The following is a 27,642-nucleotide window of genomic DNA, read 5'->3' on the forward strand; positions in this document are numbered from 1 at the left end:
TCGCAGATTTGTAACAAACATAAATGAATAGATGTTAAAGTTTTTCTGCTGTTTTTCCAATTGAAAAACGGGGTCAGGGTTGACCTCTGACCTCTCAGACATTACCTTCAAAAGATCCGGTTTCAGCATCCCAGTTAATGATTGTTTACCTGGTTAGAGCTGCATGTGACAAAAAACAAAACAAAACAAACGTTGCTTTTGTCTCCGTAGCAACCATTTTGTTTTTTGGTCGCCTCATTTTTAGAACTCTTCCTGAGTTTAAAGGTCAGCAAAACTTCCTGTGTGATTGTAAACGTAACCTGGTTGGGTGGGAAATTCGCTCCAACAAAAAGTTTTCCTTTCTTTTCAACGGCCCTGCGACGCCCCCAGCCTTCGCTGGAGTGGCCGGGACAAAAACGGCTTGGAAGATGAATGAATCAATGTCACAAAATGGCGCATCCCATAATAATTAAAAAACCCTTCCTATGGAAATCCCTGACACGTGTGTTTCGGTTTGTTGAAAATACTTTTTTAACCCCAGAAAGAGATTTTGGTGGCATTTGTTTTATTTTGGCGGTTTCTTCCACTGTGTTGTCATCGTTTAGGGGAGGGGGGGTTGGGTGCTTAGTTTGCCCTCAAATGAATTTTTTCCCCGGGTGCTAGGTTTCTGTAAAAATTTGAGCTTGTGGCAGGGGAGACATTTTTGCTCAAAGGCACAGAAAGAAAGAAGCATAGCTAAAACAATCGGGTCCATACTACGAAATGATGCAGTGAGAGAGAACAGAGAGCGTCAGTGAAATGTACTCATGCCGTCGTCTTCATCGGGAATCAAACCTTCCCTCTGGCTTGTTGGCATCTGGTTTTCGTAATGACGCTCTGCAGCTTTGCGGTTTCAAAGCGGGGGTTTATTTGGGACGCTGCATTCCTGGCGACCCGGCCTGGACGGAGGTCACACCCGAGCAGACGCCCGGCGGGATCGTGATCAGGAACATTGATCTAGAACAGACTGACACTCGGAGAACGACACGCACACACAAACAAACCGTCTACAACCTGCCGCTGCCCCATGGGCCGCTGGAGGTTTCTGACACCCTGGAGGGAACAGATGAACACCAAAACACAAAGTCTCTGAGCGGTTCCTCCCCTCGTGACCCACAGAGTTCTGAAGAACCTCATTGTCCTTCTAGTTAAAAGCAGTGTTTCCCACTTTCCTGCACATTTACAAAAATAAAACGTACAACATCAAACACGTCTGACGGGAAAATATCCAGTATGTACAAATGTACACGGATGCAGAGAATAAACGGATAATATTCCGGGTTTCAGGCACTAAAAGGTGTTTCAGTGACTTGGAGCACCTTTTTCCTCCAGAACCGACTCTGGCCTGAACCCAGGGAGCAGAGCGTCGTCTCCGTGGATGAAGATACAGATTTACAGATTTGTGCATAAAACCCAAACACCAGAACGGCCGTCATGGCTCCACGAGCTGCAGCCTGACGTCAAACATGCACTTCCAGCAAAGTCATGGAGCAAAATAGGAAAATAGATGCATTCAGACTTTTCTGTAGTGTATTAAAATAAAGGTCTCGTACTTTTTTTGCGAAAATTCAGACCACAGAGATGCGCGTTAAGAACTTGACAACAGTTAGACAGCAGAAGACGATAACGAGCATTCAGGGAGGGGTCGCGTTTAGAAGGAACATGCTGCTTCTTTGATCCGCTTCTCTTTGCTGACGCTTTTCCCCGGTGGGACTGCAGCCACAGGACGAGCAGAGCGCACGTCTGCGGCGGCCCGCCGGTCAGGGGGGGGCGGGGCTTAGAAAAACTCAAGTGGCAACAGTGGAGGCGGGAGGCTGATCCCGGGGTCCAGAGGGTCTAAATGTCCATGTCCACGGGTCGCACCTCCCCGGTTTTGTTCTCCTTCACCCACAGCTCCCGGTCTTTGGACGGATCCACGTTCTGCAGGAGCTGGTCGACGGGCTCCACCGTCTGAGGAGACAAAGAGGCCGGCGTGAACCCGGAGACAGTCTGAAAAACCTCATGAGGGGGCCGAGAGCTGAAGGAACTTCAGAAGAGCCTTCAGCAGAGAGAAGGTGGACGGAACGCAGCGGTAGAGCGTTCAAGTTCTAAATTTGAACAACAAAAATACTGAAATTTATGGAGAAAAAAAGTTTTATCTCCATAGCAACTATTTTATTTTTGAGTCGCATGGGGCTGGCGAACAGGTCTATGTCATTTTTAAAAGAATCGGCAAAAGTACGCGTCGAGATTTCCTTAGCAACGGAGGTTAACCACGCCCACATTCCTAATATGTTCACATTGTATGTTATATCATTTTGTTCAGCTTGAGCGGGGGATTCATGCATTGAATGTTGACATTATTCCAGTAAAATTAAAAAAATGCTAGCAACTGGGAAACGCCACTCCTGTGAGCTCGCCAAGCTAACGCCGTTTAAAATCTACAACTCCTAATTCTAACATTTTCCCCCCAGGAAGCTTCCCAATGACGCTACCAAAGTAAAATTTGTAGAAGCTAGTAATGGTAATATTTGGGAGGGTGGGGAATTCAAGATGGCTGCCTGTTCTTGAGGTCAAAGGTCAACAAAGCTTTATATGTGGTTGTAGACTTAACCTGGTTGTGTGTGTATTTTGTGAAGGTTGCTCAAACAAAAGTCCTTTTCCCATCTGTTGCAAAAGCGTGAAAAATCACCAAATCTCAGACTTTGTCAAAAAAAATGGCCGCCGAGCCGTCGGTCTTTAGAGTTTGTGGCGGAGGCAAAATGTTCACAAACGCGCAAAAAGAAAAGGAGAATTGTGAAAACAATCCGGAAACAGTCCAGACTGCTGCCTCACATCAGAACTGGTGGGAAACATGAATGAAAATAAAGTGACAATGTCTGTACCGTCGACAGATGTGTTTGAAAAACGCTGCTACAAGTTCTGCAAAAGGGTGGAAAAGCAGCAAACTCACGCTCTGGTTGAACATGTCGGTTTCGTGCCGGAGAGTCGTGTACTGACGCAGATGCTGCTGAATCCACTCGATCCGCTCCACCTCCAGCTTCTCCAGCTCCTGCAGAAGATGCAAGCGGATCACCTCAGCGATCGTCTCACACGTTTCTCTGCTGCGAGCAGACGGTTTGGTTTCACGCTGCAGACTGAGGGCTGGGCAGAGGCTTTACCATGCTGGCGGTGACCATCTCTTCAAACCACTTGGACTGGGTTTGGTTGTAGAGGTCCACGCAGCGCATGAGGTCATCTCCTAGAGGAAACACAGAAACACAACAGAGAGATGAGCCTTCCGCTAGATGAAGAACCTGTAATGGCCAGCAGAGGGCGCCAAAGGCTGCAGGACTCAGCCAAAATCCACCTGAGAGGATTTTTTCAAACTGAGGTTTATGCAGAAATAATTGTATTCTTTAAAAACGTTGACCCAGTTCCTTTTTTGCACAACAGTTTTTTAAGTTTAGAGGTTTTTCTCAGATAAATATGTTACTAAAGGTGAAGGCTTCATTTTCTTCTTAGCTGCAGACGAATTTCCTCTGATCAGTCTATTGATCCAACTTTTTGGTGGTTACCATGAGGGGGCGGATTCTATGTGCCTTATGATGTGAGTGAAACACTCAGAGCCACAAACGTCCCCCTCCAAATAAAATCCTGTTTTTTTTTAGTTTTGAACACTTCCGTGTGGCATTTTTATCACGAAAGAGAACAAATGGGATGAAAAAAATATTTCATTTTTGCAGTCAAGCTGGAGGGAACAGAGATTCAAATCAGAATAGTCGACTGAAAGAACTTTAAGACTGAAACACACGTTTCTTCAAACCGAACATAAACAAAAGGAAACTTGTTTTTGGAGAAGCTGTGGGTTGAATCCCTGACCTGCCTGCGTGGATTTCCGTCGAGCCTTCTTGATGTCCTCCTCCGTCTTGTTGCTGAGTTTGACCTCCAGCTGCTGCGTCTTCACCTCCAGATCCTTCTGCCGGTCCGCGAGGGCTTTGCGGGCCTGCGGCCACAGCAACACAGAACCAGAATCAGCCCACATCTCCAACATGGATCTTTTCCTATGCAGGTGAGAGAAACCTGTGCCTCATGGTCCATGTAGGTAAAAAGAAAGTCTTAAATATTTGTTTAAAATGTTTGATAAAATGTTCCACGGGTGTTTTTTTTAGAGCTTTTACAGTTTTACAAAATATTTAAGACCTTTCAGATGAAAAGAATCTTCCTCAAACATCTTTATTTTCTCAAGATAAGAAAAAAACCGTACCTCCTTAAATTGGACAGAAACAGATTTAGAAAAATCTGGGGCTCGAATTGATGTTTTTGCTTTTTGAAGACTCACTCTGATTAAAAGTTTTTTTTAACATGTTGTAGCATTTTACTAATGATGGAGGACATTTATAAAGAAAATCATGTTGAGTATTTCTTTATTCAAATCACTGTGAATCAGGAGCAGGGGAAAAAAGCATTTGTGACGTAGAAAATAGAGTCAGGCGTTCCCTACGCCGGGCTCCAAGCAACGGGGAGAGGAAGAGGGGCGGGGTTGCTCAGCCCACAACTCAGAGGTGAGTTTCTATTGAACTCCTGCCGCTCTGCAGAAACGACGTCCTAGAAAACAACACAGTTTTGTCGATTTTGGCTTAAAAAGAATAAATAAAAGACCACTGAGAATGCTTTGAAAGTAGATCAAAAGATGGCTGCATTGGGTCTTTAAGGGCTAGAATAAATTTATGAAGTGAATTATTTACATTTTAACACGTTAGTGGAAACTTTGAAATGATTCCTAAAATGTGATCCGTCTGGTTATGCTGTTGGTATGAAGTCGCCTTCTTGCCCCCCCATATTGCCGCCGCCCACCTCAACCTGCCTCTCAACAGCTATGAGGACGAAGGCAGCATCCATTCATGCTCTGATTCAGCAGGTGGGAGGCGGCAGCAGGAGCTTTGTGGCGAGATGGACGGCACGTGGGAGAGCTGTGATGGTCTCGTCATCTCTGATGTAAACAGACTCCTGAGCTGCTGGCCGTACCTTCTCCACGCTGGCGAAGCGGCTTGCCAGCTGCTTCCTGAGGTCTGCCATGTGGTGGTCGTACTTCTTCAGGTCCTTCTTGAAGTGGTCGCCTCTGAACGTCAGCAGCGGTTTCTCCACCTCGGTGTGCAGCTGTGGACACAAACCGGCTGTCTTGTTACATGTGAATGTGTCAGATCTGGTCAGTGAGGTTCAAGTCCCTCCATGGGGACATGCCACCACAGGGTGTAGACGGACGGACGGAGATCCTGCACAAAAGCAGGACCTTCCACCACGTTCAGTCTGTCAGTCTCAGTCTCCACCCAAGCCAATCCTTCAGCTGCATTTCTGCTCCTTCTTTTTCAGCAGACTCCTGGCCGGTTGGAACCCCTCCCTGATTTTAGAAGCATCTTTGTGGTCAGTCCCGCATCACTTTTCTTTGTAAAACTGTAAAACAAAACTGATGTTCCTGTCGGGGGAAAATAAACTGCATCCACTGCTGACTACCTCCGTGGGTAGCGGTGGGTGGAGATACGATTGAACAGTTTTACCCATAAACAGAGAAAGTCCAGATTATGACCTTTGACCCTTTAACACTAAAAATGCCGCTGGAATCAGCAAAATAACCTACGCTCGTAGAACGTTATGCAGTTTCAGCATGAAACGGTCATAAACGGTCAACGAGTTACGGTATTTAAAAATATATCAACACTGGAACTGCAGCGCTGGTGTTAAAGGGCTAAACTATGTTTTTGGCAAAGATTTGACACTATAGCAATATATAAAAATGATAAAAATCGAAGTTTTAAAATAGTTACAGTCGGTATCTGGTCCAAACTGACAAACAATTTCTGAATTTACCCCGTCAGAAACTGAAAAGAATCATAAAAAGAAATGTGGGAGGAGCTTCTGCGTCTGCTGGTACGAGAAGTTTTGATAAATAAGGTGCTGATGTGCAAAAATTCCAATCAAATCTGTCCACTTTAAGCTGAAAACGGCTCATCTTTTTGGGGCTGAGCTGCTCAGATGTGTACTTTGCAGGATGGATGGATGAGTTTGAGGATGTTGGTGCTGATTCTGGACTCTATAGCCACTTCATGGATGGACAGTCTTCAGTGTAAAGTGCTCCGTGAGGGTCTCGGAGGCCACTAGAGGTCAGAGTTTTTAAAACTGCTGAATCTGCTGCCTCCTAAATGCAGGAATCTGCTGAGCTGCTCAGTCCTGGGGGATTCAAGGACCCCCCTCCCTGTTTGTTTTCCAGCTCCCTGCCACTGATTCTCTGGATCGGATGCATTTGGTCTAGGGGCAGGGATGCACGGTTTAGCTAAGTCTGTTTAGTTTAGCGTAGCAATCAGCTATTGTATTTTATGATTGACTGATTTTCTGTTTTTGTACAATTACAATTACTGGGCTATATAAATAAAACTGAATCGAATCAGAGTCTGGATCCCCTGATCCAGCTTATCAGCAGATCGGTAGGAACTACATGGGAGGATGATCCTCCAGAATCAGGAAGAAGCAGAAGAAGTGAGCAGAAGTCACTAAATGAAGATTTAAATGTACAAAAACTGTGATTGAGTTAAAGTGCTGAAGATGAACTCAGTTTCTTTGTTTACCGTTTACTTCTGCTTCATTATCTGTTTTTTTTTAGCTCTGCTCGAACGCGTTCTTCTAAAAATCGATTCCTCTGGGAGCCTGGAGATAAAGGGCTCCTTTGAATAACGGGGCTGCTGTCTGCGATGCACAGCCAGATCCATCACTGAATGAAAAGCCTATTTCTCAGAGCAACAAACTCCAAGATGCCGTCAGAAGCGGGAGAAGCCGCAGGCCTGAAAGCTCCAGAGGGTGGATCCCCCTCCACCCTCTGCACACCGACCCTGCTGCCCTGGGTGGAGACTCCTCAGAGCGTGCAGCTGATTAAAAAGCTCTGCGGCTTTCCGCTTGGATGGGAATCAAACTCGCAGAAGTGGACCGGAACCGCTGCACTTCAGCAGCCTGAGGAGACTAATAAACCCCTGAAGATGGAAAAATTCAAAAATGAATCTTCCACAGGAATCACCTTATTAGCAAACTTGAGGTGGACCTCAGCTTCATCATGGAGGCTCTTCTTCAGCTGAGTCCAGGCTTCTCCCAGAGTCCTGAGGAAACATCACAAAAAAACATTGAAAAAAGGAGATGAAGTGTGACGACAAACTGAAAACCCTGAGCTCCACTGAAACTTCTGCTCCTTTTCTGGCAGAAAAATCAATGCACATGTTGATGAAGGAGCAGAAAAAAACCAGTCTGCTTTTGAAATCCTTTCTTTAGGAGCTGGGGTAATTACTGACAGGGCTGAATCTCCCCTCAGACTGTGTTTACTGCACCTACCCCTCCTCCTGCGCTGCCAGCGGGCTCAGAGACAGCTTGGAGAGGTTCTTGGCGTATTCCTCCTCAATCTTTGTCCTAAAAAAAACAGAGAGGCGGTCAGCAGGTCCCATCTCCATCTCAGAGATGTAAATGACTTCCTGTCAGCCCGGGGAGTCGCGTTTGCGGCCTTTGTGACCTCTGCTTCCTCACATTTATCCTCCACACCTGAGTGAACCTCTCAGCTGAAGGAGGTCAGGAGTCTGGCTCGGGCAGCAGAAGGAGGTCAGCTCTGCATGGAAGCCAGCCGGCTTTTGTAAACAGCAGGGACGTTGGGGACATCTTCCTGCTGATCTTCCCACGGTTCTGAGCCGGATGTGAATTCAAAGCTCTGTTTGCTCTTAGAATTAGACGGAGGTCGGATGTTTACCAGCTTTGGATCCTGACTGAGCTCTCGGAACTGAACCTCAGGGAACTCCACGGAGCGCTTACCTCTCGTGAATAAACTCAGACATCTCCTTCTGCATCTGCTTCCCCTTCAGCTGCTTCTGCAGAAGAACCTCGAAGCCGGGCAGCGAGGTGGCCCCCTGCGGGTCCTTTTTGTCGGCCTGCGGAAGAGGAGCGCATCGATCAGCTCGGGAACGGGAGGCCTCTCAGTCCGACCTTCGGGGTTTTGAGTCAATCAGCTCGGGGGGAGATGAGCCAGTCAGTCATGCCGTGTGCATGATTGGATGCACGTTGAGGAGGGCGCGCGTTGGCGTTGGTGCGTCAGCGCCTGATGGATGTGTGGTTTGGAGCTCACGGGTGTCGGCCGCAGCTTTGGTGTCTTGTTTGTGGCAGGGAACACGGACAGGAGCGTCTGCCAGCAGCCGTTCAGCAGCCAGACTCATGAAAACACCACAACGTGGTGCAGCCAAACACAAACCAGCAGAAGAGCTGCTTCGACGAAGCACACGAGGCTTCACATCAAATCAGAAGGAGGTTGTAGGGAAATGCACAGACCTCCAAGGAAACAGCTGAAAGTTGTTGAATGAGTTTTTGATGCTTTTAAGTAAAAATTACTGGAGTTTCGTTCCAATCGTTCAAAGTAAAATTAAGATTGGGTATTTTATGGTGCAAGTATCAAAATCAGCCATTTTTAATCTGTCCTAAACTAATCTGGAGCCAGCATCACTTTCAATTCATTAAAAATCACAAACTACCGAAGGCTGTGCTTGGCGTGTTCCTTCTGAGCCACCGTACTTGCAGCATCAAAGCTTTTTAGCAGTTGAAGTCCCTCCTTTCTGTGCAGACTACCAGTCTGTCTGTGGGAGTTTCCGACCCAGTGACATAGCTGACTTAGAGAGACCCTTCCTAAAAACACCTTTGTTTCTAGAGAACAGTTTGAAACCCCCCCCCATGGATTCTCCTCCATGTCGGTTTTAAACTCCACCCACTGATTGCATCATCAGCACGTCATGGGCCAAAGCTGAGTTCCTGACCGGGCCACAAACTCTTCACCCATGTTCAGTTATTTGAACTCTGGAAACACTTCAAACACACCACAGGACCACTGATCGTGTCTGTACGTTATCTTCAGGGGCAGATTTACCACTAGGCAAAAGTAGGGGATTACCTGGGGCCTCCAACACTCTGGAGCCCTGAGCTGAACACTGAAAAAGTGCCTAAAATAATTTTACCCCCATTTTTTATTCAACTGTGTCATTAAAAAACACTCCACAAATCATTAAGATGGCATATTACTGAACATGTGAAAGTGTTTTTTTCCTCCCCCATCCCTCTGCAGCAATGGAATATTCCAGACAACAGCAAGAAAAGAAAAGAAATCAGTGCACCATGAAGGAGGGTTAGAAGGATTATCAACAGCTTTAGACAGCCTTTCTTCTATTTGGAGACATTTTAGTTTATGGAATTTGATTTTTCCCACAAATATGTCCATTTGGAATTCAGTGAGTCTCTTTTCTGCTGTAGATTTCAATGACAGCTGCTTTAAAAGCTAGAGAACAATTTTGTTTTAAATTTGTAGCTCTGGCAAAATCAGGGGAAAAGTCTGCAACTGAGGAGGAATTTGAGAATTTTCAGAAATGTTTTGAGATGGAAAACTAAAAAGAAAATGCAGAGCAAATTGTAATCTGACAAAAAACACACTCCAAACAAAAACTGTTGCAGTGGAACCGGAATTTGGAAGTTAAAAGCTGCACAAGAATCAAGGGCTTTGATGAAATTGGAAATCCATATTTATGGCATCATGGAGCATCGGGACCACCATAAATAAAAGGCAGACTTTATTTTCATATGTTTGTCTTTTCTTTCACGGTGGCACTAAGACTCCGCTGTACGATATTCTATCATCGGGTTTCTTTTTCTCTGAATATCAGACATGAGGCGAGTTCTTCAAAGGTCTGGTTGTTGAAACTCACCCAGAAGTAATCGCAGTAGCTCCATTCGTCTGGTTTGAGGAGCTGCTGCTCCGGACCTTCTCCAGGCAGAGGAAACGTCACACAGTTGATCTACAGAAAACACGGAACAATAAGGTGAGGAACACGTTGGCATAAGAAGTTCAACAGGTGGATGTGTGGAGTCTGTACGGGTCACTCAGGTGGCCCGCATTATGTAGGTTGTAGACCGCTCAGTGAACCTGTAGGGATAATGTTTCTTGCATAGGAGAATTATATGACGTGTAAAGGTAGGTAAGGCTGAATTAGGTGAGAAACAGGCATGTTTGCATTTTTTAACATTCACCCCCAAATCCCAGGAATTTCGCCATGAGACTTTTAGTGCTGTTGAAGTGCTGCGTGCGCAAAATTAGACAACTAGAGTGTGTGTGTGTGTGTGTGCCTGCAGCATTCAGTCAGTAAGCGGTCAGTAAGGAGCCAGTTCTCTAATCTTGCCAACGACTGAAGTGTAATGTAAGGATGCCGTACGACAGCATCACCTGTTCTTCATACGTGCGTGTAACGTCCATTATCAAACACACTCGCATGACAATGGTACGGTCCATTTTCATGACGTCTCTAATGCCCGGTGTATCCCTAATGCCAATTTCTAATCGCTCGAGTCGCATCGGTCGCAAGAAGGGCGCCCCATTTACTGAGAAATGTGACACAAGGAGATGACATCATGCTGATTTTATACGCCTGTAGTACAATTGAGTGCATACCGCGCCAGTTAAGCTGTACTTATTTTGAGCGAATAAATGACTCGATAGAGAGGCTAACTTGATCCTGAAATTACCGTTTCCACATCCTAGGATTTTAATGACGAGGCGTCTTTTGCTGCATTCTAAAAACAAGAGGGAATAGACATGATTTCAATCTGACTCTGTTCTAGAAAATGTAAAAAACAGGACGTTTCCCCGGCATTTTCTCATGAAACTACAACTTCAGATGTATTTGATTAAGCTATGAAGCAGCTGGCAAATTGTTTCATATATTTAACTTTGTTTTTGTTTTTTTAAGTATTGGCCTTTTTCTTATAGTGATGCTGAAATGCAAAGAAAGCCTGATGGTACCACCTACCTTGTCTTGTTTGCATTATCAATTAACCTCAACCAATTACAAGTGAATTCCTCCACGGGGATCAATAAAGTTGATCTTGAATCTTGAACCACAAACATATTTATATAGATGTAAGCATCTTCAGAAACACTTTGTAAAGGAAAAAAAACAAGCTTTATATGAATAAAAAACAAGAATCTCAATGATCTCTATATATATATCACTATAAATATCAAACCACTGAAACTCCAGAGACCATCGTGTCATCAGGCATCAAATGCCACTCAGGGGTTTGTTGCGGTTGTAAGCGAAACCAGCCAGCCTCAGTTTGAACTGGACCACCCGATTGCTGTAAGGACAGAATATGGTGGACGAGCCTCAAGGTAACTGCAAGATACACCTGCAGCCGCTCCTCTCTAAGGTCCGGAGAACTCAAAACCAGCAAAACCTTTTGGGGTCAACCCCTCGTCCAAGTGCATGTGATTAAGGCTTTGGCTAAAACCCTGAGGACAAAGATGGAGTGAGAGTGAAAAGAGTCCAGAAGGAGACCTGTGGGTCTTTGGAGGGGAAGAGGAAGCAAACACAGAGACGCTCCTGTCCTCCCCAAAAACAGCACAAACACTGGGAAGGCTTTCTCCATTATGGCCTCACACTAAGCTGCCATTACACACTTGAGACTGCGTTTTGTTGCAAATAAACACACCCAGCACTCAGCCTGAATACAGCCTCCACGCTCCGCAGCTCCTTCAATTACTCCCATGGCTGCAATTATGTAATGTTCACCATCTGCAACCCCCCCCCCCCGCCGCCTCTACAACGGACCCTCTGAGCCATCGCTGCACGCCGGCTTTAGGCGCAACACAAAAACACGCACACACCAAACACAGTGTTTAACACTCAGCCCGATTCAAACAGGATCGGGATCGTTGTCATTCAAAATGTTTGTGATCATAAACCATCTGAGGAAGTAGAGAAAGAACGTCTCTCAACACCTGAGCTACGTGGTTTTGAAACAGCAACATTTTCCCTTAAAGCAGTAAAACGTGGATGCTGGCAGCATCTGGACGCTCACTCGTGCTGGATCGTGCCTCCGCTCAGCACTTCGACGTTTCACTCTCATGGTCTCAGAAGATCTCAGATCAGAAAAGTCTTGGAGACGATGCAGTAAATGTCCACGTCTGTTTGGACCTCGAGGCTCCAGACGTTTCCACAGCATGGAGCAGCTGCTTCGTCCAAAGTGACAACAGATTGGTTTTATAATTGGGGCAGCGTGGGGTTAAGTGTCTCGCTCCAGGACAAAGCGGCCAACTCGCCTACGAACTGAAACCCAAATAAACCGATTTAAGACATCAGGGCTGCTGACATTCATCAGTATTGACCAGCGTTGCTAATATTAAATAATGATCTTAATTGATTACTCAGTGGACAAAAACCTGAAGGTCTCTGCACTGATTGGCCATCTTGGCAGCACTGATGACTGTAAGATAAACCAGTGTTTTTCAACCAGTGTGCCGCGGCACACTAGTGTGCCGTGGGAGATGGTCAAGTGTGCCGTGGGAAATTGCCCTCATTAACTGATCTAAAAACATTTCTCATCTCCAGGATTTCAGCTCTCTGTTCATCCAAACAGGCCCTGATAAAACACAGGAGTTAGGAATATAAAAGATCGTAAAATACCTTTTCTTTGCGTTTATTTTATTTTATTAAAGACATTTTGATAAGAATGACGTACCGCGATTCAGCTGCACCTTCGGCTGTATTTTGGAAAAGTCCCGTGTTGGGGGGGTTAATCACATGTCATCAGTCTGACCAATCAGAAGTGCTTAAAGTCTTCACTTCCTTGTCCCGATTTAGCTCGTAAAGTCGCTCAGTTCTAACAGAAATAGCAGCTAAAGCTCGTCTTTAGCGGTGTAGCTTTCCACAGAATCCGGTATCAGACCGTGGAACAAGTGAACAAAACAATGAAGCTCCGAAAACCGATCTTCGGCCGTTTTATGCACTACATTTCCCATGATGCATTGGGTTGTGAGAGTGACAGCGCAAAAGGAGATCTGTTGTTAAACGTCTTGAAACTAACGAACACACAAACTGTTTTTAAATCTTCTAACTTAACTTTTATTGCATCTTTTAGAAAAAACAGCTGCAGTTTCCAGCTTTTTCTGCAACAATTATCTCAAAAATGCATGTGAGATTGTGGAGGGAGGGGCTGTAGATCAATACAGACTATGAGTTTCTCCTTTTTTTTTTATTCTTGGATGCTGGTGTGCCGCGGGATTTTTTTTAAGGTTAAAGTGTGCCGTGGCTCAGAAAAGGTTGAAAAACACTGAGATAAACCTTCACCACGTGAGTTGTACCATTTTAGTCAGTTCTTTTAGGTTTTTGGGGTCAGCTGATAAATAATGTATACATTATATCATTGTCATGAGGGCTGTGGAAAGGTAAATTATTCAATTTTTCATTGATTTAGGGGGCGTGTCACGTTGATTGACCTTTGGGTGAACCATTGACTATCAATGAGAACAGGACTGAGTGAGTGTGACGTTATCGTTAGAAAAAGGATCACTTTTGGCTCCAAACAAAGAAAGTCAAATCAGTCCCCATTTTTCACGATACAGATGCCGCCACGTTGGAACCAGAAACCATCGGTATGCAGTGATTGGTCCGAGTCATCGTTTTGTATGCCAACCAAATCTCCAATCAGGAGTGAGCATTTTGGCAAACCACACCCCTAGAACTAGAAAGTGGGCTACACAAAATCTGTCAAACGGTATAAATTTTGGGGTCCAGCAGACTCCACCTACTTTTATTGAGGCATCTGATTGGTCAGTTTATAACTTAAACTACAGGAAAAAAAATACCATGAAAAAAAATAGGATTATCAAGAAGATGTTAAAAATATCACAGCAAAAATTGTTTATTTCTCTATACAAGTCTATAAGATTTTGGATTCTGGGAGCCACTTCCTGTTTGGAATTTCACGGGGGAGGGGGCGCTCAGTCCAGTTCTTATCTACAGTCAATGGGGTGAACCTGACATACGTATGTCAAACATGAACTTTTCCTACCCAATTACCATTTTGGAATGTGGTTGAGGTGGGCGGTGCAAACTCTGGCCGGTGTTCAGTCCCATTTTGAGCTCAATTTTCTCAGTGGGTAACGTCAGCGTTTAGAGCATCACTGGGCTCAGCTTTTAAGGACTAAAGCAGCTTCTCACAGCCTGAAGCTGAGCTGATCTGCTGCTTCATCTGTTCTTAAATGAAGGAGCTCGTGCTGGATGTTATCAGATTATTTAACAGCTTCATGAGTTTCGCAGAGTTACCTGCAGTGATGCGTGGGATCATCATGACTGTTTTATTTGTCACTTTGTCTCAGCAGCTCTTCATCTGACCCTGGTGGGAGTCATCCTCCAAACAGATGACTTAAACATCTTCCAACAGAGAGGGTAAAACAGCAGCAAGTCGTCACGGGAAGAAGCGGCGCTCTGATTTACTCCCCGCAGTCATTTGGTTCATTTTCTGCCTCAGAGATCACACTGATCGTCACGGGCACCGGGTTTTCCATCACACCGGCTCCAAATCTGTCACTGCCTCTCAGAGCCTCGCTCAGAATGAGACCTTTCATCCCAGCTTGCCTGGAGAACGTACACCTCCTTTTGTGGCTGCCAACTCAGGTGTTTCAGGGTCAGGTGTTAAATATAAATAGATTAACTTTGTGACGCAGCGTGTAATGAATCTGTCTCTCAGGGAGCTGGGAGTCGAGATGTCAGACTCTCGATCCTGCGGACGCTTTGAAGGTCCGGCTCCAGAAAAGCAGCGTAATCATAAACATTTCTTAGCTTTTCTTTTGTTTGTGTGTTTTTGAATGCCGCAGCAGAACAAACAAGCCTGCAGAGATGTTAGACATCGAGGCTCGACATTTGAACAAACAGCTTTTTTTCAGCTGCACGTTTCGGCAGACGGGTCTTTGGGAAGACTGCCACTGTTGCTAAGCGACAAATTGCTTTGGAGGTAAGGAAAAAGACCCCCCCCCCCACACACACACACATATATGCACACAAAAAACCTCATAATTGTCTTTTCCGACAAAGCTGATGACTCGACGCAACAAGTCAGGTTGCGAGTTCTCGCTCAGATTGGGTGATGCTGAAGCTGAAAAGAAGGTTGAACATCTGCTTCTTCCTGACGCTCAGCATCCTGCGTCCATTTTGCCAACAGTCATGGATATGTGTCTCCATGACAACAGTGGAGGGGCTGTGTAGTGCGAGGTACAGCAGGCCAAACACCAAGCTACCTTGGAGGGGGGGCGGGGGCTGGCGTCAGCAGTCCGGATGCTTTCACCTGGTCCTCCACCGAAACCAAACTTCTCTGCGTCCAGAAACATTCCTCTGTGGGTCCAAGAACCGCACAGACCGACCTCAGAGGACCGCTGTCCAGGAAATACCTGAACTCAATACCCCCCACCCCCCACACACAAATGTTTTCCATTTCAACACCCGTGGATCAGCCTTTGTCACCATGGAAACCGGACTTACTGCATCTCATGCTGGTTTTCACAATAGCCAGACTGATGGCTCCTGCGGTTGCTGAGGGTCAGTTTCCCAGATCCCCCCTACCCCACGCCCCCCCCCCCACACACACACACACATGCATCAATTATCATGGAGCATCGGAGCATCACAGTGTTGCCAACCTGAGGAGAAGCCCGTTGTCGTAAATGAAGCTTCATGCTGCAGAAACATTTTGAACCTCTTCAGTGAGGTGCCCCCCCCAACCCCGCCAATGATTGAACGTAAAGTCCCTGGGGGGGGGGGGGGGGGGGGGGGGGGGGGGGCACGCTGGTGAAAGCAGTGGATGACAGACAGACTCTGACATCAATCAATCTCTAGAACAGGAGCTCCTCACTTCACACCCCTGACTCTTCAGTATTAAATATGCCCCCCCCCCCAAATAAAAAGGTGTCACGGCTTCAGATCAACAGATGGAGAAAACCACTGACAGGATAAAGAGGCGAGCTTCAGGATACTCACGGTGGCTTTGGTCTCCTTGACCTCCTTGATCTGCCTCTTGGCCGGCGACACGGAGCCGGGGGGCTGCGAGGCGAGACAGGAGGGGTCGTCAAAGCTCTCCTCAGTGTCGAAGCTGGCCTCCATCATCATCCCTCGCACCTCTAATCTGGGAGAGCCGCTCTCTCTCCGCCCCTCCACACAGCGAGGCTGCCTCCCGTCTGCGGAGGGAGCGCAGAGGAGGAGGGGGAGGGATGATGATGATGATGCCGATGATGATGATGATGCAGAGGGAATTTGGCGGCAGCTGTGAGGAAGTCTAGCCTCTGGTAAGACTGCTGTCACACTAGTTTAAGGGTTGGGGGCTGCGAGGAATGCCCCCCCCCCTCCTTACCATATCTCGATCCTCCCCCAAAGAGAGAAAGACCACAGCACCCCCCACCCCCCAACAGAGGAAGATCCTTACAGTTTTGCTTGCAAAAAACAACTTTCAAATTGAAAAAGAAGCAAAGGGGGGGTTACACAAGGTTTGCCACACCTCCCTCACAGCCAGAGAATGAGGGAGGGGGCAGCAGTGGCGTAACTGTTGGTGCAAAAATCCGAAACAGATTAAGAAAATAACTTGAAGTGGGCGCTATAACTAAGGAGGTGGGGCTCACAGTTCTGCGCAATAAACAACCCCCCCCCCACCCCATGAATGCAGCAACGGTCTCCGAGTGTTTTATACCTGTGTCGCTCGCATCGCAGCCTGAGCACGAACCGGTTCTCACCTTTGCTGAGCAAAACATGGCGACGAGCAACTCCCACCACCGCGAGCTGGCAACCCCCAGAGCGACTGTGGACGTTCTGACCCCCCCCCCCCCCCCCCCCCCCCCCAGATCTTAGCGGTCCATTTAGTCCAAATGCTAGTCTAGAGCCCCTTCCCTGTGATCCTGACTCTTGCTCGGCCTCGTCTGACTCGTAGCGAGTCACATGGGTTGGATGAGATCCACGTTGGCCCGGGATCATGGAGCAGCAGGAGCTGGCCTGCCTTCTCTGAGACCAAAACCCGTTTGGCAGCGAGGAATCACAGCGAATCAACAACTTTCAAGGCTTGGTCCTCCTGGAAAACCCGTGACCTTGGCGTTATTACACCACACTCTGACCTGCTGAGCTAACTGGCCTCCATGACAGAAGCCTGTTCTCTATTTTTGCAAACAAATTAGTTTGCACCCACTCACTGTCTGTGAGAACTGGACTGAGTGACCCCGCCCCCCTGGAATTCCAAACAGGAAGTGCATGCTGGTTCCAAGAGGCCAACATCCCATGAACTTCAATAGAGAAATAAACAACTGTTCTTCAGTCATTCTATTGGTCAGAAGAACCAGTCTTGCTCTGATACCTTTATTATTATTTTTTTTACATGTTCTTGGTAATCCTAATCTTTTTCATGATGTTTTTTTTTTGTGGTTTCGGAAGCTATTCTAGTCACAAACTGTCCAATCAGAAACCTCAATAAGAGTAGGTGGAGCCTGCTGGCCCCCACGTCCAACGTTCATAACGTTTGACAGATTTCGTGAGGCCAGCTTTCAGGTGTCCAACAAGCTCACTTTTGATTGGTGAAAGTGGTTGCTATAGAAACATTGAATAATCCTGCCTAATAACTCGAATAACTTCCAGTTATCTGAGTTTTGTGAGCCTGTGAACGAGTTCACTGAGAAAACGCTGAAGGTCTTCTATGTCCTACCTAAACGCCTCTTAACTGAGACAACTAAAGCACTAGTCATGGAAAAGAAATTCTTATGCTGCTTTTAAAGCGGACTCAATTCTCATGTCAGGGGTGTCAAGTTTCAATGTTAAGTCAATGTAAAGATCCGAGGTCCCGTTGCACGTCAACCAATCAGGAACTCAGCTTTGGGCATGTGACGTTTTAAGTGACCGGATCAAAGGGTGGAAAAATAAACCCAATATAGCTGGTCGATGTGAGGATTTTCATCCTGAACTTCCATCCATTTTCTTAACCGGCTGGGGCCGCGTGATTGCCGGAAGCTATTCTGGTTACTGTTGGCGGGAAGGCGGGATCCACCCTGGACAGATTGCCAGCGATCTAGCCCACTACAAAGGCACCCAAGGTCCGTCCCAGAATTGGGAGCTAGCTCCAGGTCCCTGGGCGCTGTGACAGGTTGGTGACCTGTCCAGGGTGTACCCGCCTTCGCCCAACAGTCTACCAAGTGTACGACTGCCAGTCTGCCAAGGTTCCGGCAGTCAGACTTTGGGCAGCGGCGCTCGCTAAGCTGGCCCGCTGGCGGTTGGCGAGAGAGGAGAGCAGCTGCAGAAGTGAAGTAGAACGGGAGAGATCTGGTGAACCCAGACACGGCGACACCTCTGTAGAGCTCTCCAAAACACATAAACCAAAGTTACTCGCTCAACATCATCCATGTTCTCCATGATGCGGCAACAAATGAAGTCCAGTAAAATGTTAGCGGTTGCTTCGCAGCCGGGGCGTCAAGGCACCAAGGCGTCGAGCAGTAAATTTGACGCAGGTCAAAAGACGATAATATTACGAGCAATATTACGTCTGGTGTGAATGCAACATTAGGTGTGATACCACACTTGTCCTGAAGGTGGCGCTACCAATTTGGTGCCAGCAGAGGCCTTGCTCATGTCTTGTCTGTTCAAATTTAGTGGATTTGCAGCCAATTTAAATTGTAGTGGTATCGTTCTTCTATTGTACGTTGCTGCCATAGCAACGTGTTTCAGAGCCTGAACTGACAAACATACCTCATTCACTGAAGGGCTGAAACAAGAACATATCAGATTTGTCGTTTTTTCAGTGGTTTGTAAATATTGCTGACTAACATTAAAGCTGAACACGAATTCATCGTATATTTCGGCTCCCCGGTTGTTGTGAGGCGGGTTTCCTTACCAAAGCGGCAAAGCTCTCGATTTGACGGCTCTTTGTGTTGGATGTTCTGGCTGGAAGGACACAAACAATTCAGCACATGTTACAAATTAAAGCAACAGTCTCACTTTGATCATTCGTCCCATGAACACGTCACCAAACCAGGAAAAATACAAGAAATAGACTAGAAAAGCCGCTTCAACAAACATTCATACATTTTAGAATGACTACAGTTTAATGATGTCATATTCATCCATGATAGTGATGACACTTGAAGGACAAAATGGACACAATCATTCAGGTCAAATGACCATAAAAGTATCTAAGCCTTACTCTCATGCGCCCGTACAGGTTGACCCGTGCTGCTGGTTTTGGGTTGTCCCGCCATCTTTGACAGATGCTTTTGCAGACGGCTTTGTTTACTGCACTTTGTTTTGTGCAGATGAAAGAAACCTGATACACAAAGGCAAATATGTAATTCTGGGGAAGAAAAGTAATCTGATTATCATTTAACTCCAATTAGATCATCAATTAAGGGATAATAATACGTTAATTATCAGATGTTTGGTGGTACAAACCCTTCAGGGTTGTCCTTCCTGTTTGCATCCACACAACAGCCTATAGAGGATCCACATCCCTGACCCCGATCCTGCACCAGCGACCCCCTCCAGGCCCTATAATGGCTCTTGAATGTTAGTGATTCATGAGCTGTCTGCTCGTTGCGTGTCACAGCAGCGCATCTACAGCTGAAGGTAAACTAACTTGCGAGCTCAGCTGAGTGCGACCCTCAAGGCCAAATGACACGGGACACTGGACCGCCGTCGATCTGCTGCAGGAACACCAAGGAATCCCAGTCCTGTTGGCTGACCAGAGAAGTGTTGATGGATTTTCCATTTACCAGTATGTTTAAGTCTTAGTAAGGAGGAGAGAAGGAAACGTCTGCTTTGGGATGAAAATGTTCTTTCAGGCTGAATCTGACCTGAATGCCCAGAGAAGCCAGAGCAGCTCATCTTAGCATAGATTAGCATAAAAGAGTGCAGCTCTGACCTTTGCTGTTCTACTTTATTTACACCACCAAACAATAATTATAGGACAGCATCAAAACAACAAACAAAGAACATTTTCTTGTTTTCATCAGCAGAATATATTGTTTAACACTAATATACACACTTCATCTATAAATATATTTATTTTTATTTATAGAAATATATTTTTAGCCGTCCTTATCATCTTTTGTTTTGTATATTTTAAAACAAATCCCAACAGTTATCATCATCAAAACATGAATTATGTTAAAAGGTTACATGGAAACTTTTTGCTTTACGATCCTGTTTAATCCTATTTATCATGTCTAGCTTATGGCTAAACAAATTGAATAAACAAAAACAGAAGTATGTAGCTGTGTATTTTTGTTCTTTTGTATCATTTCATACACACAAACCCCAAAGGTTTCTTACGTTTTCCTGTCTGGAATGAGAAATGTCCTTTGTATCGAGGACAATGAAAGGAAAGTTAATTTCATTTTCACTCAGATAGGTTTTTCTTCCCTCGATCAAGGTTTCCTGTTACACGAGCCAGTCGTTGTTTGACTGCACATAAACTTCCGTAAACCCATTGCTGATCATACTCATATTGATCATAGTTAGGCCGTAAGACCGAGTATCATTATCAAACCCTTAATTTGATTATTCTGAACTATTACATCACAGAGTTATAAATCCTTGTAGAAAAGTGACAGAATTTGTTTGATCTGGCCATATAAATACAAAATAAATGCTTTAAAAGAAATCAAATCAGTTCATGGATTTGCAGAATGGATGATACATTTACTAATTTAAGATAAATTGAATCAATAATTTTTCAAAACTGAGCAAGAATAACCATTCTGCTGCATGAAAACACAATGTGATCATAGGCGGTTGATGTAAAAACATCAACATTTACAGTAGAAATTAGACAAAAAGGGTGAAAACCTCAAGAAAAATCTATCAAAGTACAATATTTGTTAACAGTAAGTTTTCAAAGAGTGAAGAATATTTATCCAAGATATTTATGAGGGGACGAAAAGCAATAATTAAAAGTAAATTGACGACAACTGACTGACTGTCAAACTTGGCAGACATTTCTTTTCGTTTTTTTTTTCCAAACCGGCTGTTCGAATGCTGGGTTTTCCTCTCTGAAGCAGTCCTACATGAAAATCGTCCTCTCCAACGAGGACCGCCTTGTTAAATGCTGACAACCTCCCCTGCAGCTGAGTGCCTCCCCCTCTTTCTGCCTCAGAGTGTGTTTAGGCTTCACGCCAGCAGAAGAAAGAAACCATCTGCTATCTGCCTCCAAGTTGTTGAGCCAGAAAGATGCAGGCAGGGAAGAAGCAGTGCAGGCCTCTCATTAGGGAGAAGAAGAAATTCCCACTCAGTTTCAAGTTTTGGGAGGATTCAGGCTCTTGTCATGTTCTTTTTACAACTGTTTTTTTCCCCTTATGTTTATGCTTTTAAACTAGAGTCTGAACACGGACGGAAGTGAAAGTTGCAGCCCAGATTTACCATACCGTGAGAGGTTTTTGCCGTGCCAGCCATCTCGGTAGGGCCTCAGCAGAGAAAGACACGTTGTTTCCTGTTTATGAAGTGGTGGGAAAACATGCTTGTGTTTTATGAATCAGACTGAAATTTTATGTCAGCCAAAAGTCTAATGTGGTGTAGCAGTTGAAATTTAAAAAAAGAAGTAAAAAGTAAAGCTAAGTACAAAAACTGCCAAAAAAGCCAAAGCAAACAATCCCGGACAAGCCCCCAATTATGTCAAGTCCTGATTAAGGAAAAATAAGGTCTCAAAAATAATATCAATGTGTCAACAGTCAAATCAATAACAGCAAATTGTTAAGCAATAAGGTTCTGGCTGAAGGAGAGCAAGGAAAAAAAAATCACACCCTCAAAATGTGTTACCTTACCTTGACTCAAAATAAAAGTGACTTAAAAGACACTCCCACAAACCTAATATCCTAAACCAACAAAAACAGGGAAGATGTGTTTCCAAAGAAACTGGTGACCACTAGAGTACACCAGGATTTAGGCTTTCTGCCTGAGGTACCAATCCAAGGCGGACATTAGCTAACCAACAAGCAGCAGAACTTCAATAGAAATAGAAATAAATACATAAATAAAACAAAAAAACTCCATATTTTTGTGGTGGAGAACCTAAGTATAAAGTTTAAGACATTTTTTATCTTTAATCATAAAGATAAAGACTAGTTACCACATCAGGAAAGAAACGTGATCTTTCCATCGTTGTCTGGGTGTCCATGGCAACTCACGAGCAAGTTGGGCTGCTTCCTTAAACAGCTCAACAGTTCTCTTCTCCCAACATCAGAGTGTTTAAAACTCGCAAAGATGCATAGAAAGCCTCCATCCATCCATCAAACTGAAGCTGCATCCTATCCTCACTCTGTAACTTCAGAATACTGAGCTCATCCATTTGGTGGACAGACTTATTCTTGATTCAAAAGAGAATTCCACCTGGACCAGCAGTGGTGATTTTTCTTTTTTTTTACTTTGAAAAACCTTAACACTTCTATAAATCCAAGAGAACAGTTCTCTGCACTACTTCCTGCTGATCAGCTGACTTGAATGTCTCATTTTGAGTGACCAAAGACCTGATCCAGATAGTCAGCAGCAGAAAGAGGAGAGCTGGAAAACTGGCAGGGTGGTAGATCTTGAAGATGAAGGTTGGGCAGCTTTGCCATATTTCTTCAACATCAGGACATCCCAAAGTACAAATGGTGATTCAAATCCACAAAAACCAAATGAAAGCTTCCATCACCTCTTGCAGAGTCTAGTAAGGGTAAAGATATCCAAGGTTTTGTTGTCAAACATGGCCCACTCTTCCCCCCCAAAAAAGAAACCTTGGGTTGTACGGCTGGCCAACAAACTCTCTCACTCGGGAACAAGTGCATTTTAACTAATGTGTGATCAACACAAATTTCCAAAGCATCATAAAGTGAGGGACCACTGTATATGTCTTCACCTACAATCCCAGCTTTTAGAAGCTCATGCCTTCTAAATTCATCTTTCATTCTACCAAATCCACTATCACATTAACAGCCCTCAAAGAAGATGAAGAGAAACCCTCCCTCTAACCCTTGTACTATCTTTTGGGGTCCAGATGACCCCACTGGGGTCATCTGGACCCCACAAGATAGCACAAGGGCTAAGGTACTAAACAGAATGACAGTCTTATGCGATTTATTGTGACTGTTCAGTGTGTTTACGGTGTGAGTCAACGGCAGAGATGCTGCATGATTTTGTCCCGTGGGATTCAAACCCCTGAACTGCTTCCTAAATGATGTGTAAAACACTTCCTCTGCAGGAAGACTCCCGTCGACTCTCTTGTTAGAGGGCGAGAACTCAAGACAAAGAAAAGAAACATGCGTTCACCTCTGGTTTGGCTGCAGAGATACCGGCAGCGGCGCCGGGCCCTCAAGGGCTGCACGTTTAAGCCCCTTCCGATAAAAGTGGATCGAATCTGCAGGCCTGATGAGACGGGATGATGAGGAGAGAATGGTAATGAGAACTTCACAGCTTTGCAGCTGAAAGCAGCCATGTCTGATCAAGCTGGAGATCACAAACGAGCTGGGAAGGTTTTTGGGCGATTGAAGCACATTTTCAGCTTCATTACAGACAGGGAGAACTTTTGTGTTTGAACTGTTGTCTCTCATATGAAAATAAAACATTCCATAGGTATTTGTACCAAATTGTTCCCAGGCGGAGATCTTCTATCAACTTTGTCTTGTTTCAGAGATGTCAGTTGTTTTTCAACCAAGTTCAAATGAAAGCTTTACACCTGAGGTTGTTTGGTCCTCTGGCAGATGTTTAAGCTGATTTTACCTCTGCTGGAGCCGTTTGTCAAAGACTTCTGTCTTTTATGGTAACTCCTCTGCCTGTCAGACTCTCCTCTGGGTAAAACGGAGCTCACAGGGTTCTGTTAAAATAAAGATCTGTGTTAAAGAATATTCACATTTATTGATAGGACTCAAACAAAAAGCAGATAAATTTGACCTTAGGCCAAAACAGGGTTTACAATCTTCACACAATGAAAACATGTGTTGTTTGGTTTGTTGGCTTTAGCCTAACTTAAACTAACCAAACCCAACGTAACCTAACCCAACCTAACCTAACCTAAACTAACCAAACCCAACGTAACCTAACCCAACCTAACCTAAACTAACCAAACCCAACCTAACCTAAACTAACCAAACCCAACGTAACCTAACCCAACTTAAACTAGCCCAACCTAACCTAACCTAACCTTACCTACCCTAACCCAACCTAACCTAACCCAACCCAACCCAACCTAGACTAGCCCAACCCAACCTAACCCAACCTAAACTAGCCCAACCCAACTTAACCTAACCCAACTAACCCAACCCAACCTAACCTAACCCAACCCAACCTAACCCAACCTAAACTAGCCAAACCTAACCCAACCTAAACTAGCCCAACCCTACCTAACCTTACCTGACCTAACCTAACCCAACCTAACCCAACCAAACCCAACGTAAACTAACCCAACCTAACCTAACCTAAACTAACCAAACCCAACGTAACCTAACCCAACTTAAACTAGCCCAACCTAACCTAACCTTACCTACCGTAACCCAACCTAACCTAACCCAACCTAAACTAGCCCAACCCAACCTAAACTAGCCCAACCCAACCTAACCTAACCCAACCCAACCTAAACTAACCCAACCTAAACTAGCCCAACCTAACCCAACCTAAACTAACCCAACCTAACCCAACCTAAACCAGCCCAACCTAAACTAACCAACCCAACCTAACCTAACCCAACCTAACCTAACCCAACCTAACCTGAACCTAACCTAACCTAACCCAACCCAACCCAACCTAACCCAACCTAAACTAGCCCAACCCAACCTAAACTAGCCCAACCCAACCTAACCTAACCCAACCTAACCTAACCCAACCTAAACTAGCCCAACCTAACCCAACCTAAACTAACCCAACCTAAACAAGCCCAACCTAAACTAACCCAACCCAACCTAACCTAACCCAACCCAACCCAACCTAAACTAGCCCAACCCAACCCAACCTAACCTAACCTAACCCAACCTAAACTAACCCAACACAACCTAACCCAATTCCTTTAAGAACTTAATGTTGTCAAAATGTAAATTCCAATTCTTTTTGAAAGGTTTTCCAGTTTTATACTTATGCTTCTTATAAAACGAGATTTTAAAAAATATCACCAACTCCTAAAACATATTTGGAGAGATGTAAGTTCCATTTGATGAAAGGTGATGAAACTCTAAGGAAACACTAAATAAAAGTCAGTTCAGCTGAGTTTCACTGGCTCTGAGATTGTGCAAAGCTCTGAAAAACAAACGTTTATTGGCTAATTTTCTTGTTTTGGCTTATTTTAGGAATAAAACCACTTATGACTTTCTTACAAAGTTGTTCATTTCAATCTCTCTTCCTCATCAGAAACTCCAATACGGATCCTTGACGAAGCAGAAAGTCCCGAAGTTGGAAGTTAACATCCATCCGATCACACAGGAAGCCAGTATAAATAATTGAAATCCTAGATAAATGAACGTCTCTGCAGCGTGTGTGAAGTAATCACAATCAAATCTCCATTCTGCCTTCCTGCACTTTTCACTTGCTGCTATACAAACAGTGAAACATGATGTACCAAACAAAAAACCACTAATGAACATTCCCTCAGCCTTATCTGCAATCCCCAGCAGCCCCCACCGTAACGGACCCATTTTATTCACGCCACGCTTTGGGCAGACGGTAGCAGAAAGTGCCGCAGCGACCAGGGATAAGTCGTTTTTTAATCTGCAGGGATCGCTGGCTGTTCATCTTCAAAAGCAGCAGAGCGTGGCTGGAGGAGCTCCGCCGCCGAGCCCTTCGATCAGGCATCTGAGGGGGAGGTGGGCGGATACAAGGGGACACATATAAATAAGGAGATTATAGCAGAAATGATAAGAGTGGTATCGTGTTCCCTTGCTTGCATGGGCAATGGGGCAGAGTGGGCGGAAAGAATCGATTGATGTGGAACATTAAAGGAATCGTTGGCTCTTTTCTATCTCTTCCCCCAAACCTAGTTTGCAGCTAAAAGCTACACATCTGCATTTCTGTATTCACACTTAGTGCACAATAGAAGGTAAACGGCTCTGATGACAGGTTAGTAGTGCTGCAGAAACTAATTTAATGCCAAGCTGAGGGTTAAAAAAAACAGAAAAAGGGTCTGGACGTTTGCTGGAAAATGTTCATATTTTCACCAGTAAAATAGAGTTTTATTATCCATATACAACGCTAACTGAGGGAATAAACTTTGCATATTACTCACGATACTACGTATTGAAAGATAAATGTAGCATTAAGAGCTATTTAAGCATTTTACTACAGTTAGGCTGATGGATATTAACTCAACTATTGCTAACCTTTTAGCTTTGTAAATGCTAATTAAAGATGCTTATGATGTTAGTGCACATTATGTGTCCTTTTATGGCTATTCCCTCTCATTAGTGACAGTAACACAACAGGATAAGCTCATTATCCACAGCATTTATGCATTTTATGTTTGTCTTTTGATGGTTGTTTTTACTATATTGTGACTTTTTATGGTCACATATGCCTTTTTTTGTCAATCACCTTCTACTCTGTTCTCGATGAAAGGTGCTCTACAAATGGCGTAATTGATTGATTGATCCATTAGTGACAACATCTGATACTTCTGTTTTCTGCTAGATATAAACAATTTTTAGTGGTTGTAATTCTTTTTCCTAGAAAAGGAAGCGATGTCACAAAAAACATAGCATTTAAGTTTTTCATGAAGACCTATATAAGGAAAATGGGATAGAGATAACTATATGAACCCTTCAGAGCTAAAGACAAAGTTCCAGTTGAAATGTTTTTCCGGATTAAGGTGCGTTAGTGCTGTTCACGTGATCCGTGCACGCTCGTTGCATGTAGCCCGACTGTTAGAAACCAGAAAATGAGTCAAACAGCCTGTAGTTTGTGTCCTGCGGAGGCTATAAGTGTAGTTATATACTTATGACTAGAGTATGGTGTAAGAACACCGTTCGACAGCATCACCAATACATCAGACGTTTGTTACGAAAACTTCACGATGCACTTGCATCATGCACGACAATGGTACGTTCCATTTTCATGACGTCCCTCAAGGATACTGTAAGAAACACATTAGACCTAAATCAGCTGCCGGAAGGAGATCATTGGTCATTTCTAATAAGGCAGTTTTGGTAGAATTGTGAGGCCAAAAACTGGAACAGAATTACTAATAAGGATTATTGGATAGCAGATAATCCAAAAGCTGAGAAAGAACTGTGTTTTTTATGAATCTTGGAGGTGAATGGGCGATTGCAGAAGGGTACTGATATTGTCTGCACTGGGTTTTTTGAGTCTGGGAGCTGGGAGTGACCACAGCTGTTTTGAGTGATGGAAGGACAATTCCAGTGATGAGGGAGGAGGGAATTATACAAGTAATGCTGGGAGCTAAGGAGCACAGAGGAGTTCAATTCAATTCAATTCAATTTTATTTGTATAGCCCAAAATCACAACAACAGTCGTCTCGATGGGCTTCGAAGTAAAACATGAACTCAAAAGGATCACGAATACAAAGAGTTCAATAGGAAAATAAGAAGTGGATCCAGTTAGGATCTGCTACACATTGATTTCCATTTACAGGTACATTAAAAAATGACTCTTCTGTAGTTTTGCCGTGATGTTAGAACGGGTTGGATGGGTGACATTAAGCTGCAGACCAAAGCTGTTCAGACGGGATGTGAGGTCTTGGATGTTGATTTGGGAAAGCCTTGGTAAGTCAGCCATGTTTGTGGAAACACAATAAGAACCAAAGCATTGATTTGGCTGTTTGTGGTCAGTGAGTGAGTCAGTT

General features: G+C 44.6%; 1 protein-coding gene across 6 annotated transcripts; it reads right to left on the reverse strand.

Moving 5' to 3' along the window:
* Positions 1-862: 862 nt before the first annotated feature.
* Positions 863-23,428, reverse strand: gas7a (growth arrest-specific 7a). 6 transcript variants are annotated; one of them, XM_023957310.2, is made up of 14 exons: positions 19,468-19,506; positions 19,284-19,379; positions 19,039-19,158; positions 18,730-18,779; positions 15,849-15,911; positions 9,747-9,836; positions 7,819-7,934; positions 7,351-7,425; positions 7,043-7,121; positions 5,005-5,136; positions 3,859-3,982; positions 3,159-3,238; positions 2,951-3,049; positions 863-1,968 (listed from the first exon to the last, which is right to left on the reverse strand). In XM_023957310.2, exons 2-14 carry the CDS (start codon positions 19,309-19,311, stop codon positions 1,855-1,857), a joined length of 1,170 nt encoding a protein of 389 aa, XP_023813078.1. In that variant the 5' UTR covers positions 19,312-19,379; positions 19,468-19,506; the 3' UTR covers positions 863-1,854. The 6 variants fall into 6 exon arrangements, with proteins under 6 accessions (XP_023813078.1, XP_023813079.2, XP_078808025.1 ...); XM_023957311.2 differs by lacking the exons at positions 19,284-19,379; positions 19,468-19,506 and adding an exon at positions 23,133-23,337; XM_078951899.1 differs by lacking the exons at positions 19,039-19,158; positions 19,284-19,379; positions 19,468-19,506 and adding an exon at positions 23,133-23,428 and having other exon boundaries at positions 15,849-16,045.
* Between the last annotated feature and the right edge of the window lie 4,214 nt (positions 23,429-27,642).

This window comes from Oryzias latipes, chromosome 8 (assembly GCF_053564925.1).
Source record: "Oryzias latipes strain Hd-rR chromosome 8, Olatipes_Hd-rR_3.1".
Classification (NCBI taxonomy): Eukaryota; Metazoa; Chordata; class Actinopteri; order Beloniformes; family Adrianichthyidae; genus Oryzias; species Oryzias latipes.

Bases quoted from the DNA above. Each gene is read 5' to 3' on its own strand.
- gas7a (XM_078951899.1), bottom strand. From the start codon at position 23,428: ATGTTTTATTTTCATATGAGAGACAACAGTTCAAACACAAAAGTTCTC. The intron at 3,239-3,858 runs GTCAGGGATTCA...TGTTTCCTCTAG, and splicing joins ACGGAAATCCACGCAGGCAG to GAGATGACCTCATGCGCTGC. The intron at 3,050-3,158 runs GTAAAGCCTCTG...CATCTTCTGCAG, and splicing joins AGATGGTCACCGCCAGCATG to GAGCTGGAGAAGCTGGAGGT.